Consider the following 14970-nt stretch of genomic DNA (forward strand, 5'->3'; position numbering starts at 1 on the left):
TGTTGTAGGTACATTTTTCATGACATTAAATGTCTACAAAGTGTCTAGAAATCCACATATATCTTCCACAAATGAATGAATTACATAAGATAACGATGACACCAAAGTTAAAAAAAAAAAGTTTATGGTGTAATGTTTTTCAAATCTTTCATTCCAAATATGTATACATATTTTTATTTAAATATTTTATACACAAAATGTATTTCTGCTTATCAGTGAATGTGATGTTTTCCATTTGTTCAATACAAAAGTAAGTTCTATGAAGCTCTGTAAAGCTTAGAACAGTACCATGTAATGATTTAAAACCGTATGATTTGATAACCTGATAATCCGGAACTTGTGGTTGCCGCCTGTTTCTCTCCAGTCTGCAAAAAAGGTCAGCAGTGACCCCAGTCCCTTCGTCCAGTTTAGGGTTGGACACAAGACTTACGAGAGCAAGGTAATCGTATACACAGATTAAGATTGATTTAACATTATGCTTTGTTTGTGGTTTTATGGCATGATGACGTTTAAGCCCACTGTGCTGGGTTAACACATCCAGTTTTGAATGAACCCCTTGTATAATGTTCAGCATTTTGGTGTACAAAACCTTACTAGCTATAATAGAAATGCATATGATTTGAAGCAGAAATGTGAAACATACGGTTTCTTTAACATAGTTTCTTTCTTTTAAATTTAATCAATTTTTCAAAATTTGTGCATAATTAAATCATTAAGATGTAAGCAGTGTCACTCACAGTGGTCTGATTTGAAATACTCAATTCTAGAGAAATGCAGTGAGTCAAAAGTGTTCATTACATGAAATGCTAACAGATACGTTGACTGATGACCAAGACATTGTATTGCAGTAGTTTTAAGATCCGGTCTCGATCTGAAACTTTTTTTATTTCATATCCATTCACGGCGGAGAGGTACATGCAAGGCGGTGTAAGGCAAAACAGTCCCCAAAGAAAACTTTTTTTTGCTGATTTACTGCGGTTTCACCATGATCAACCTTAAAATGGCTATATTTCAGTTAAAGACATGACTCCTGGTTCCTATTATAACCATTGTAAAGAAATCAATCATTACATTTTTGTCTATAATTGAGCATCTTACATCAAACAATTCTAAATGACTTTATTACATCTTAGTGATGAAGTTATGCATAATTTTTGTAAAATCTGTGGAATACATAAGGGGCAAAAATGCAAAGGTATGCCATCTGCTGGTTCTGCGAGCAGAATTTTTTGCTAAGCCATACAACTGTAAAAAGTAAAGTAAACATCATCCATATAACGGACATTGTGGTCCATTTCTGGAAAACCCTTTTATAAACGCTGTTTCTGTCTTTTACTGTCATTAAATCTTTTGGAACACTGACAGAATCATATACAGCTCAATAGGGGTGACATAATAGATTATTTTATACAGTAATGTGCAGCACCTCCAATTCATTGTTGACAGAAAACTGCAAGGGCAATCTGATCACTTTCCAAACTCGAGAAATTACTGATAACAATTCCTTTTTAAAACAGTTGAATCACCATATGCTACACATACATCATATCTCAATATTTTTTTCATTTTTTATTTTTTACAGTGTTTTTTATTTTAATTTTATTTTAATGTTTGAAATACTACAGTGTACTTTGAGCAAATCCTGATGTTTTCATTTATTGATGATTGATTTATTTATTGTTGTCCTTCTCATAGACACGTTATAAAACCAATGAGCCCGTTTGGGAGGAGGCCTTTACATTCCTAATACATAACCCAAGGAGTCAGGAACTAGAAGTGGAGGTAAAAACAAAATGCACAAACTCCAACCTCACACGCATATACACAGCAATAGATAAATTAACTTTCACATGCATACATTGTGTTTGTGTGTTGTATGTTTGTTTGATTCTGTCTCTGTAGGTAAAGGATGAGAGGCATGAGTGCACACTCGGGACTTTGACTCTCCCTCTGACCCAGCTGTTGGAGGCTGGGAATATGACCCTCAGTCACAGGTTCCCTCTGAAAAGTGCAGGACCCAGTGCTACACTCAAAATGAAGATGGCACTAAGGGTAGGCAGCAAAACGCACACACTCATACAAACACTTTGTCCACAAGTCCTTCTTATATTGGAATTCAGGTGTTTCATGCAAAACCATTATTGACACAAATGATATAATCTTCACAGGAAAAACTTAAGACCCTGTTCATGCTTGGTATTAACATTTATCTCAAGTGATCTGATCATAAGTGGTCAGTGAGACGTTTAGCCGTTTACGTCTGGCATTTCCATGTGTCTCCAGTGATCACCTGTAATCAGATTTTGTGTCTGGAGGAAGGGGGCTTTCCACATTTACATCATCATTCTCTCACTGCATTTGTTCTCATTTTTATTTCCATTATCTTGTTATATGAGTCCTTGTTCATATAAATGAAAGGGCTGTTGCATTGGTTTACATCGAATGGATTGCTAAATCACCTTGCAAACAAATGGGAGAGGAGACAGTTAAGACAACCCTTTGTTAGATTATGTGGTCCTTTGTGTTCCTGACTACCTCCAAAGGTGGTTTGGGTGATGGAATGACAGCGTGTCTCTAAGATGCATTATACACCATTTATAATTATACCTGGTGCTGTCCCCTTACCATTCACCCAAGATGTGTGTTAATGCCGTGTATGTATGGGGCCATGTACAATGCCAAGCATCAGTTTGTTGAGGGTGTGTAAAGCTAATACAGAACATTTGAACATCTTTGTTGTGAGTTAGCTGTACACCTAAGGCCATATTTGAAGAGCATTCAAAACTTATAATGCTAAAAAGACATGGGAGGTTGGCTTTAGTTTTGCAAATGATCAATGATCTGTCATTTAAATGACATCAGTCATAACACAGACATTTTTTCAGAAGTTCAGACACTAAATAATTTTGCCCACTTTTATACTTTTATACTTTTTGACATGTATTTTTACATTTTTGCTTATGGAAAGTCATAGACCGAAGTGAAAGTTTGGCTTGAGAAAACAAGGATAGCCACAAAACTGCTAGATGAAAATGGAGGAGATGGCAAAAATGTAATAGAATTACGGGCTGTGTTTTTGTTCCCTTTGGTCATTTTCAGTCCACTTTCTTTTTGGCACTAAATATGCACTCAGGTTTCCTGGTCAGTTTATGTTAATAAATCATTTCAGATTCCTCTATTTGTTCAGTGTTTGACACAGTTTTTGTGACTCAGCAGTACTTATTCATTAAGTTAGGCAACCTTGTGCATGTGCAAAACGGCCTCTGCACACACCTTGATAAATAAAAAGCATTGATGCCACAAGAAATAAGTTTTGCTCTATCCCCATGTGTAGTGAGTTGCAATAGAGAAAAAAGGTAGACTGCTTTGGGGGGCCCTGTGGACCCATCTGAGAACCACTGGTTTGGTAGATACAGCCCACAACCCATATGCCATAACTTATGCCAAGTAACCCTTAACTGAAGCTTTTCTATGTATGAATTTGTGTTGTAGGTTCTTAGTTTGGAGAAGATGTCTGTGTCAGATCAGCCCTCCTCAGTGCAAGTTCGCAGTCGGAGTGCTAGCATCATTCCAAATGCGTCGAACTCCAGCGTTCCTCAAAATTCCTCAAGTTCCAGCACCACCCCAAAAGCATCAAGTTCTGTTGTCACCCCCAAGCCTCCTACCCAGCTTCCTTCTGCTCCAGAGGCTCTCAAACCTGTCCCTGAAAACAAGCCATTGGTAGGACCAATCTCTAACAGTACGCCATCAGAGGAATCACCTGTTCGTCTTGCACAAACTGGAAAGAGCGCTTCTAATTTGGCAATCTCAGGCTCTCAGCTGAATCTGAACAGCAAAGAGCCAACTCCCAGCATTGCCTCTGACATCTCCAACCCCTTTGCCACCCAGGAGCTACAGCACAGAATACGGGAGCTTCAGAAGTAAAGAAATACATTTACACATTCATGTGCTTATGTGCATGCTAGCATGAGACAGAATATACTAACAAAGGATATCACCTGGTATCTTTTAAAAAGTTGTGCATTTTGTCATAGCTATATAAGTGGACCAAATAAGCATCACTACACAATGAAATTTAACATTTTAAATAGTTTCATAGCAGTATTTTATTACTATGAACATTGTGATTTACATAGGGTGAACACAGCAAGAACAACACTATTTGCATGTTGCTAATTCCTCCTCCAGATTCGTCTGTTCTCACACCACTGCATTACATTTATCCATGATTTATCCATAGTTCTTCTGTGAACACTCTTCAGCATAGTCTGGTGATGTTGCTGCATCAGCAGTGTGTTTTTGCTTGTGAATTATACTTCAGACTTGATGTGACTTGACTTGATTTGGCGATAAACAAATTCATGGCATGGCAGAAGTTGAATGTAATTTTGCTTTTATCAAAAGAGTCATCACTCAATGTTCTGGCCATTTAAAAGCTGTTTTTAAATGAACGAGAGGGCTATAGTCATGGAGTTCTAGCAAAAGCAGGAGCAGCAGTGTAAAATAGAGGTGTTTTATCATGTTGATGCATTATTAATGTGTTAACTTTGACACCACTCATGTATATACATGTATGTATGTATGTATGCATTCATGCATGCATGTATGTAGTACTTCTTCAAAATTATGATGCTGAATATATGCATGTATGTGTGTGTCTCCACAGTGGTTCTGCTCCTAATCATTTTCCCCTGGGACAGATTGAGTTGACAATAAGACATAGTTCCCATCGAAACAAGCTTGTAGTAGTGGTACACCAGTGCAGGTAACCCCACCACCATCACCTCCTACACGCACAGAACTACATAAGGAATAAATTCATAGTGGGGATTGGCCGATATGTGTTTTTCCTACTACTTACATGACACATGGAGACTGATAACCAATATATGGACCAGTATTCATTGGCCAAATATGAGTGTGAGAAATTCGCAGTAACAGTTTCTATGCAAAAAATATACTAAGCAAACATATGTTTAATGTAATACAATCAATAAACATTTGAACATAAATTTATTTGCATATATTTTTGGTTGTGGTCTTTATAAAGCTCAAAGAGCAAGTCCTTTAGGATCATGTGAAAATTAAAGCCGGTTCTGTTAGATAAAGGCTGTAACTCTGTGGGGTGATATTTTCCAGGGTCATGGCTGGACATGTATGGTATGCAATATATATTACCGGTGTGTGATTATGTGTCTATCTGCAGGAATCTCATAGCATTCACAGACAGCGGCTCTGACCCATACGTGCGTTTGTACCTGCTCCCGGATAAACGACGATCTGGACGCAGAAAAACCCACACAGTGAAGAAAAAGCTCAACCCAACTTTCGATGAATCGTTAGTCTCTTCTCCTGTCTTTTTTCCTCATCCTATAGTTTCTAGCTTTGATGATGCTTACTTAAATAAGCCCCAGTGTGCAATTCTCAGTGTTTGTGTGACTTTCTGTGTCTGTGGGTGTAGATTTGAATTCACTGTGTCACTGGTGGAGTTGCACAGAAGGACTCTGGATGTAGCAGTGAAGAACGGAGGTGGAATTCTGTCCAAACACAAAGGTCTTCTGGGCAAGGTAGAGAAAGAATCTCGATAGGAATATCCATAGTCTCAAAAGCACTTTACCTTAAATGTAAGTTAATGGAAAGCGATTTTATTCCAAGCTATTTTGGTGCGTTTCTATTCGTCCAGTCTTCATGGAAGTTTTACATGTTACAATGTAAAGGACAGCTGCTGAGCTCAAATAATGCAGAAAAGTAAAAACAGCAAAACATGGAGATGCATGTTTTTCATTGGACAGCGACGATATGGAAATACTAGTACCGTGTTTTCTGTTCTACCTGAAAATAGTTACATCCTGCTGCATTTAGGCATCAAAATGTAACTGTTGCACCATTTAAGGTAGAATGAAAATTTCAAAAAAGGAAATTCTAGATTAAACACAGACATTTGCAGCTTCTAAGTAATGTCACCTATTTTACCTGTTGCTTGTGACAGACCTATTTAACGTATAGTTAATAAGTGTGTTTACCTGCACTTAATAATCCAGTAACTGCAAAAAATCTGATTATGTCAGTAATCCAATCAACACTACCTGCACTTGAGTAATCAGGTAATGGGAAACTCCAGGTTTACATGAGTCAAGCAATAATCAGATTTCCGTTTTGCAGCCAGCCAAAAAAATGCGACATGAAGTAAATGTAAAAAAAACCTCAAACTTTGTGCTGCAGCTTTTTTTTTAAACATTGAGCTACTTTACCTGAAAATACAAACATATATCATATAGACAATGAAGAATATTTCAATTCTTCATTCAGTCAATCATGTAGTTGATTTTATTGTTGCTCCCAATGTGTTTTGTCATTTTGTGGTTGTAATTTTCAACTCTGCTTGCTTATTTTCAGCACATGACTGAGAAATCTAAAAGAAATCTGAATGAGTTTACATGCCCTGAGAAATCAATTATTGAGCTAAAATCCAGCTCTCTTTATTGGATTTTTTGCACTAATTTCTAGACTTTACTCTGATCTTCTGATTCATCTTCTAACTGCAGAAATCTGAATATCATTGGATTCTGAAGTGCTTGTAAATGCACTTACTGTAATGTAGAGTTTAAAGTAGAGTTTAGAGTTTGACCAGAGGAGGATGGGTCTCCCCTTGTGAGCCTTGGTTCCTCCCAAGGTTTCTTCCTCAGCTCTAAGGGAGTTTTTCCTTGCCACCTTCTCCCTTGGCTTGCTCACCTGGGGGTTTTACATTCTTGTTAAAACTTTTTCTTTTCTGGAATTCTGTGAAGCTGCTTTGTGACATCAGTTGTAAAAAATTTGATTTGAATTCTCTTGAACAGAACAGACCTGATGGAAATGCTACATTATTCTTATTTAAAACATGTGAAATAAAGTGTTATAAATACGATTATGAATGTTCTTATTTATAACATTTTTTTATATTACATTTTCTTTATAACATTTCAGTTATTTGAATTTAATTCAACTACTGGATGGAAACCTGGCTGTTGACTTCTTCCTGTACCAGATTTTCCTCATATTGCGTTTGTGTGTGTCAGGTTCTGGTGGATTTGACTTCAGAGGACATAACAAAAGGCTGGACCCAGTGGTAAGGCATTCATTTGTTTCTTAATCTTGAATCAAACTTGAAGACCTTAAAAATCACTTTTTTGTGTGGACTGCAGTATGTGTAATTGTGTTTGCTATGCGGTGGTAGGTACGAACTAAGTGAGGATGGACGGAAGAAGCCATCTGCTTAATCAGAAGACACAATCACACCCTGCCTTCAAGAAAAACTACAACTCCCTGCATGGAGTCCCTGAATGAACTACACAAATGTCAGCCATATTGAAGTGTTCTGTTTTTAGCTGATGGGCACATTCTGCTTATGTTATATAGACTAATTTTTTATCAGGATATTTTATTAAGATGACCTGCAGAGCAAATGTTTTGAATATCTGTTTAAGTTGCACGGGGGTCTCTTGGGTTAATTTGTGCAATAGAAACAAGAGAATGGAGCATGTGTCTAATATGTATATGTGAGAGAGTGAACAAGTGAAGTGTTGAAGTTGAGAGAATCTGCATGCTGTGTCTGTGAAGCTTTAAAGGAGCTCTTCAGCATTTTTCTATATAATCTCCATCTCATCTGTAAGCATACAGTTGACTGTCAGACATATTTGTGTAACTTTGTTAATAAAAGATGTTGCTTGCAAAAATTATAATAGACTGGTAATAGTGGACAGGTGCTGAAGTATCATTGAAGTCTATTGTAAGTTTGTTTCCAGGCAATAGGTTTTGTTCTTGTTTACTAGGTACAGGTAAACATATTGAAATTATGGTCCATGGCAGTCAGCTGTATGATGCAGATGCGGCAGATTAGTTTGAAATAATCTACTGCATTCCTTTAAGGCTTCTATACAGAAAAACAACTGTTGTCATGTCGGTCTTTAAAAATAAATAAAAGCATTAATATAAACATAATATACATCCAGAGTAGAAGAGAAATGTAAACAGTCACAGCCAAGTGTATATGTGTGTGCATCTATGAGTGTGTTTTATCTTAAACCAAATCTGTTCCTATACTGTCTAACCTATGGCAGTTTGCACTTTGTGTGTGTATGTGTGTGTGTGTGTGCGTGTGCGTGTGCGTGTGCGTGTGTGTGTGTGTGTGTGGAAAGTTCACCAGTATCATGTTATTCACAGTTGTGTATATCATTAATTAGATTTTGATATTTACCATGTAACAGTCCTAATCATATGAAGCACATATATCAGTCTTACTGTTGCATAGTCATGTTCCAAAACTTCACCTAAGAAGCATGTCATCACCTGCAAAGGCCTTCCTTAAATGCTCTAATGCTGTGTAGATACGACCAAACCTTAGCCTCTTCACTCTTCTTTCCTCTAATCAAGCAGGTCCTCCTCTCCCTTTAAGCTCCCCTGGACGGACCACTGTCCCTCTGACTGTGTCTCAGTCTGTACTCTTCTGTTGTTACCTTTATTAATAAGGGGTTTGCTTATTATATTGTTAATTATTATATTGAGGTTAGGGCAGAATGTTCTTGAAATGCATCTCTGTGAAAGCTTGCCTTTCAAAGGTGTGTGTGCATGTGTATTCCCTGTGCCTTATGCCTGGATGGGTCTATCAGATGAGCACATCAAGTGCTGTATGTGATGGCCTTTGTTTTTAAATGAAAATTCCACAAAAAGTCATACAGAGTGGTTTGATGTGAAATTCTAAAGAAACCTACAGAGTCAAAATTGTTGTGCGGTGGTAATAAGAATCAAACATCCATAGCATTTAATGTCTCAAACTACCTCAAAGGAAGTTATTACGTTAATAGCTTAAAAATATGCTGCCTAAAGCCGCAGGCATTGTTTTACTAAAGATTTAAGTAAGCTTTCAGCCTAAATCTCTCCCTGGCAGAAAGGTACATACAGAGTGTTTTAAGACAAAATAGTACCCCAAGATATATATAGCTCAGAAGACATGTAGATTCACCAGTCATTGAGCATAGTAAATAAAATAGCCAGCCTTATTTGTGTTTTAGACACTGTGACCCTGGTCCCTAAAGAACTCTAAGTTGACTTTCTCATTTTACATCAAAGCACTCTGAATGACTCTGAATTATTAAATTATGCAGAAATTGTGAAAAATAGTTATTAATCATTTAAAAATGCTATATTTTTTCACTATAATGCTAGCAGAAGGTGTTACTACCATCAATCTTAAATGATGTTAAATCATTATATAAGCAGCCTCGATCATACAATGCGAGCAACCTGAGTCTTGTGCCTTCTTATTAGTTGCAGTTGACTGTTGACTGACTTTCTGAGGCACTTTTCCCATCAGAGACACTTACAGATTTGCTATTCCACACTGGCTGGTCTGAGAGTCAGTGTCTGAGATTGCTTTATCGTTTAAGCATCCACAGTTTTTATGTCACATTTGAATGATGACCAACTAATGATTGGTGATTGGTGTTCTCAAATCAAATCACATTGAAGACATCCTGACCTGTAACAGGCTTTATGCTGCAGTGAGAACATTCTGTGAGGGTCTCAAAGAGAATACAGCAGCCATGGTGCTCTGCACTATGTGTGTGTGAGAGTGATTGAGAGTCTTTTTGTCCTTCTGTGTTTTCAGTAATAAAGAACCTATGCCCTACCTAGCAAGTCAAGTATGTCTGTCTGCCCACTCTTATTATATTTGCTGTCACTTCACACTGAAATATGTAAACTGACAAAAAAGTGCTAAATAGAATCATTAAGTGTTCTTGGAGCAGTGCAACAGAAGAGCAACTTTCCCGAAACAAACTCACTGGATGGACTGTGACTGGATGTTAATGAAGTGTTCTACTATTGTTAGAATGTTGAGCTTATAACCATAGAAGAAACCTTTTCAAGAAGGCTCTACACAGAACCATATACATTAATGTGAAGATCCCTTTAATCATGCAAAGGGTTATTCGAGTGTTCATGGTACTATACAAAACCTTTTTTTTTTTACTAAAGAACCCTTCAAGAACCATCGTGTAAACAAATGCAAGCAAAGCCATTGCAACTTCATTCTACTGAAAGGGCTGTTGCTTCAAGAAATATTTAGACATTTTTGAATCCGCTCTTTCAATTTGATTAAAATTACACAGTCTACTGTCAAGAGATGAAGGTAACGGTTAGGTGTATTCCTACACACTTAAAAGATCTCTCTTGTAAGTTTTTTTTTTTTAATGTTTTTATTGAGTCCCGCTCTGATGCCTTCTCTTTTGGTGCCATCTGCTGGTAAAATGAGAAGATGAGAAACACAGGTTTTCCCTTTTGCTCAAAGTCAACTCAGAACAGAAATGTTTAGTGAACTAGGTGTGTCGGAGCGGAGAAAACATTCAAATGAGCAAGACAGGGCCACTTCTGCATCAGAATCGATAACCGCTGTGGTAGACAATGTACTCATACACTATTTGTTGTCTATTTCCAAAGTACTGATAGGGAGTTCCCTCCTTTGCTGCAATAGCAGCCTCTACTTAAGTTACATTGTGATATATTACGGTAAGGATGCAACTTATTTTCAGCCACAAGAACATTAGTGAGATCAGGGTAACCCTGTTTCAATACAAATTGGGATGCTGTGCAAAATGTGAATACAATGGAATACAGTGATGTTCAAATCATTTAAACCTTGTATTTTATTGTAAACAGTGCAAAGACAACATACACTATGTTGCCAAAAGTATTCACTCATCCAAATCACTGAATTTAGGTGTTCCAATCACTTCCATGGCCATAGGTGTATAAAGCCAAGCACTTAGGCCTGCAGACTGCTTCTACCAACATTTGTGAAAGAATGGGTCGCTCGCAGAAGATCAGTGAATTCCAGTATGGTACTGTGATAGGATGCCACCTGTTCAAGTCCAGTCGTGAAATTTCCTCGCTACTAAATATTCCAGTCAACTGTCAGTGGCATTATAACAAAGTGGAAGCGATTGTGGTTGGCCACATATAATGACAGAGCGGGGTCAGTAGATGCTGAGACACATAGTGTGCAGAGGTCACCAACTTTATGTATAGTCAATTGCTACAGACCTCCAAACTTCATGTGGCCTTCAGATTAGCTCAAGAACAGCATAAAGAACTTCATGGAATGGGTTTCCATGGCCAACCACCTGCATACAAGCCTTACATCACCAGTTTATATATATATATATATATATATATATATATATACATATATACATATATACATATATACAACTATACAACTATACAACAGTGTATCAACTGTTGAAACAGAGAAATTGCATTGGTTTCATTGACTTCAGGAGGAGCCTTCCAACCCTGCCAGCATAGACAGAACTGTGATGGCAGTAGAGTCCTGAAAGTTCCTGGGCACAACAATCACCAGAGACCTGAAGTGGGACAGCAACGTCAGTTCCATCATCAGGCAAGCCCAGCAGAGGACGTACTTCCTGAGTCAGCTGAGGAAGTTCTACCTGCCCAAGGAGCTGATGGTGCGGTTCTGCACAGCCATCATAGAATCATCAGGTGTGCAGAGAGGACAGTTGGGGTTACGTTGCCCATATTGCTGAAACTACATGCATCCAGATCCAGGAAGCCTGCAGAGAAAAGCTTCACTGATTTGTCACACACTGGACACCACCCGTTGCAGCTCCTTCCCTCAGGCCAGTGCTTCAGCCAAGTAAGACTCAGGGCATCCAGGCTACAGAGAAGCTGCTTCCCACAAGCCATCACTCTCTTGAACAAGGACAATATTACACATAAACAATATTTCAGCTTCTAAACTACACTTGTAAATATACTGGTATATAGCATCACACTCAACATTCCATTCTCTGAAACTATCATCACAGCCCAGTGTTTCTTCTAGCACCTTCTTCTAGCACCTGCCTTATTACCCCACTCTGACTGTTACCTCATTTATCCCTTTCTTTTTTGACACTATACACCCTTTAACTGCTTCTGATATTAAATATAATAAATATTTCCTCCCACTTAATTGGTTAGGCCTGTGATCAATCTGGGTAGGCACAGGCCTACCCCTGGTTATGCCCATGGATGTGAAGCACTATTACCCCAAAAAGTCCTAGAAAGCACACACTTCATGTGCATCCACAATGCTCAATAGACTTAGCCATCTCAGCTAACACAAGGTTGTTTTCACACTAAATACAGTAGCTCCCCTTGGACAGTCTTGTTAGACCTGAGTGAATAAGTATGCAAGAAAGTATGTAAGTGAATGAGTTACAAGCCAGACCAAATGACCCTAAAAATGAATGGGAACGCTTATATCTCAACATAGTTTCTGTTTACAGGGAAAGTCCTGCCCTTCAGTAAAAGAGCTTGTAGGCCAAAAAACTCCCTCTAATTGTGGAGCTTTGCGCATGATGAAAAAACAAGCAGAAAAAACTGAGCCAAACACTTCAAATTATTTATCCTGTTTTGATAGATTTGATCTCAAATATGTTTTTGAAATGTTAATGTATCTTTCAGTTTCCAATATATAGGCTTCCCCCATTCAAAGAAATAGGAGCTTGTTCTTGAATGAGTGAAAATAACTGTGGAGGTTTTGCCAAGATGAGCTGAGCTGACAGACTGTCCTACAAGAATAACATCCTGACATAAAGATGTGCTGTAATTTAGACTATGTCCTCTGTCAGGCAGCATCAACTTAATTGACCACAACCAACATGATATCCTTAGTTGAGTTTCAGACTCACAGATTTCATTTATATTGCCATGTTCAGCATTTGCTTACAATAGTAGCTCTGTTTGAGTAACATTTCTCAATATAAAATAGCAAAGAATTTGGGGATTTCATCATCTATGGTACATAAAAGCAATAAAAGATTCAGCGAATCTGAAGAAATCTCGGTAACACTTTATTTGAAGGCTACCTACATAAGGGATTTATGACGCATTCATAAGCACTGAATAATGTGTTTATGAAGCACTACTTGTACATTTATTAAGTGCTTATGTCAGTTCTCACAACCTGACATAAGATGTTTTATGAAATAAATGACATTGTACTGACATAATAAGAATAAATGTTGAACATATTTACAGCACTAAACATTTAAAACACCATACATAATTGCATCAATCATCTTATCCATACCATGGAGCAAAGAGGGGGTGGTTTCCAGGCATATTTAACCTGATATCAGTACAATGTTGTCTTAAGAATGCTGACATATATAGTAATGTATAGTGTTTTAAATGTTTAGTGCTGTAAATATGTTCAAGGTTTATTCATATTATGTCAGTACAATGTCATTTTTTTCATAAAACATCTTATGTCAGGTTGCGAGAACCGACATAAGCGCTTAATAAATGTTCAAGTAGTGCTTCATAAACACATTATTCAGTGCTTATGAATGCGTCATGAAGTCCTTATGTAGGTAGCCTTCAAATAAAGTGTTACCGAAATCTCTGTATGCAAGGGACTGAAAACTAGTTTTGTCTGGCCTTGGCCTTCAGGCATTAAAAACAGACATGATTTTGTAGTGGAAATCACTGCATGGGCTTAGTAGCACTTCTAAAAATCATTCTCTGAGAACACAGTTCATCGCTGCATCCACAAATTAAAGTTAAAATGATACCATACAAAGACGAAACCATATATAAACAGGATCACCACTGAAGACATTTGCCACATTATGAAACAAAAAATATGGCAAATGAGACCACATACTGTTGAGCAGCTGAAATTCTATATCAAGCAAGAAAGAGAAAACATTTCACTTTCAAAACTACAGGAGTTGGTGTCCTCTGTTCCAAAATGCTTAGTGTTGTCAAAAGAAGAGGCAATTCAACACAATGCAAAATATGCCCTCATCCCAAGTGTTGCTGCCATCAAATTCAAATATTTTGCAAAAAATAATAAAATTTCCCAGTTTCAAATTTTGATACATTGTCTTATTCGTAATTAAAGGGTTCAATCTGATCATTGCATTTTGCTTTTATTCACATTTTGCTCAGCTTCCTGACTTTTTGGAAACAGGGTTATAATACCAAGGTAAATATCCTGATACTGATAGGATATCGGTTTAACAATACTGATGGTGACTGCTGTATTCTCAAAAAAGAGATGTCACAATCAGAAGTGTCAATATTTTAGTATCAAAATACAAGCCTTTAATCCACATACACTGTTTAAAAATATATATCATATGAATAATCGTGTTATTTTATTCAATAATGCCTTATGCAATGTTAATTTAAATGTTTTTAAAAATAGACAGAGGGTATTTATTCAATATTTTGATTCATTACCAATAATACTAGAATGAATCAATAAATTCTTATTTTACATAAATTTATAGTTTATAGACGTATATAAACATTAATATTGCACAATTTCTGCACTGAGATCCTATTAAGTTATTATAATTATTGGCTTGCCATTCACTCATCTACAGCTACATGCATCAGTATGGACCCATCTAAAACGTCTTCATACAACGCATTGAGCATTAACATCATTTTTAGATTTGTTTATGTTATCGCAGCATATTTGCTATTATATTATGAAAAAAATTAAATACCTCAGTGCACCTATGTAGTAAAGTTGTTTTATACTTAATAACATGCCCAATGGGTGTAGGTACAAGGTAAACTGGCAGCTGACGTGTGCAACCCGTCATGTTTTCCTCTTTCAAAATAAAACTAAAGGATCCTCTTGTCCCTGAGCCAGAGTACCGTTTGTGAAGGCCAGTCGTGATTTACTCGATCCATTTGCGAGGCAGATTGATCCGGTTGGACTCCATGTTATTGTCACACGCTTGGCCTGTATTATGTACGAGAGAGAGAGAGAGAGAGAGAGAGAGAGAGAGAGAGAGAGAGAGAGAGAGAGAGAGTGAGAGAGAGAGAGAGAGAGAGAGAGAGAGAGAGAGTGAGAGAGAGAGAGAGAGAGAGAGAGAGAGAGCGTGCGTGATGTCAAAGCGAGGCAGGCGCTCA

General features: G+C 37.4%; 1 protein-coding gene across 4 annotated transcripts in view; it reads left to right on the plus strand.

Moving 5' to 3' along the window:
• The window catches only part of esyt2a (extended synaptotagmin-like protein 2a), a 45032-nt gene extending 35355 nt beyond the window's left edge, over nucleotides 1–9677 (plus strand). For all 4 annotated transcript variants that reach the window (XM_017699228.2, XM_017699229.2, XM_017699230.2 and 1 more), the window contains 9 exons: nucleotides 365–439; nucleotides 1696–1782; nucleotides 1903–2052; nucleotides 3493–3920; nucleotides 4667–4765; nucleotides 5207–5338; nucleotides 5462–5567; nucleotides 7056–7105; nucleotides 7214–9677. In XM_017699228.2, the coding sequence (XP_017554717.1) occupies nucleotides 365–439; nucleotides 1696–1782; nucleotides 1903–2052; nucleotides 3493–3920; nucleotides 4667–4765; nucleotides 5207–5338; nucleotides 5462–5567; nucleotides 7056–7105; nucleotides 7214–7256 (1170 nt within the window). In that variant the 3' untranslated portion in view covers nucleotides 7257–9677. The remainder of the gene's footprint in view (nucleotides 1–364; nucleotides 440–1695; nucleotides 1783–1902; nucleotides 2053–3492; nucleotides 3921–4666; nucleotides 4766–5206; nucleotides 5339–5461; nucleotides 5568–7055; nucleotides 7106–7213) is intronic.
• The last annotated feature ends 5293 nt before the right edge of the window (nucleotides 9678–14970 follow it).

This window comes from Pygocentrus nattereri, chromosome 19, assembly GCF_015220715.1.
Source record: "Pygocentrus nattereri isolate fPygNat1 chromosome 19, fPygNat1.pri, whole genome shotgun sequence".
Taxonomy (NCBI): domain Eukaryota; kingdom Metazoa; phylum Chordata; class Actinopteri; order Characiformes; family Serrasalmidae; genus Pygocentrus; species Pygocentrus nattereri.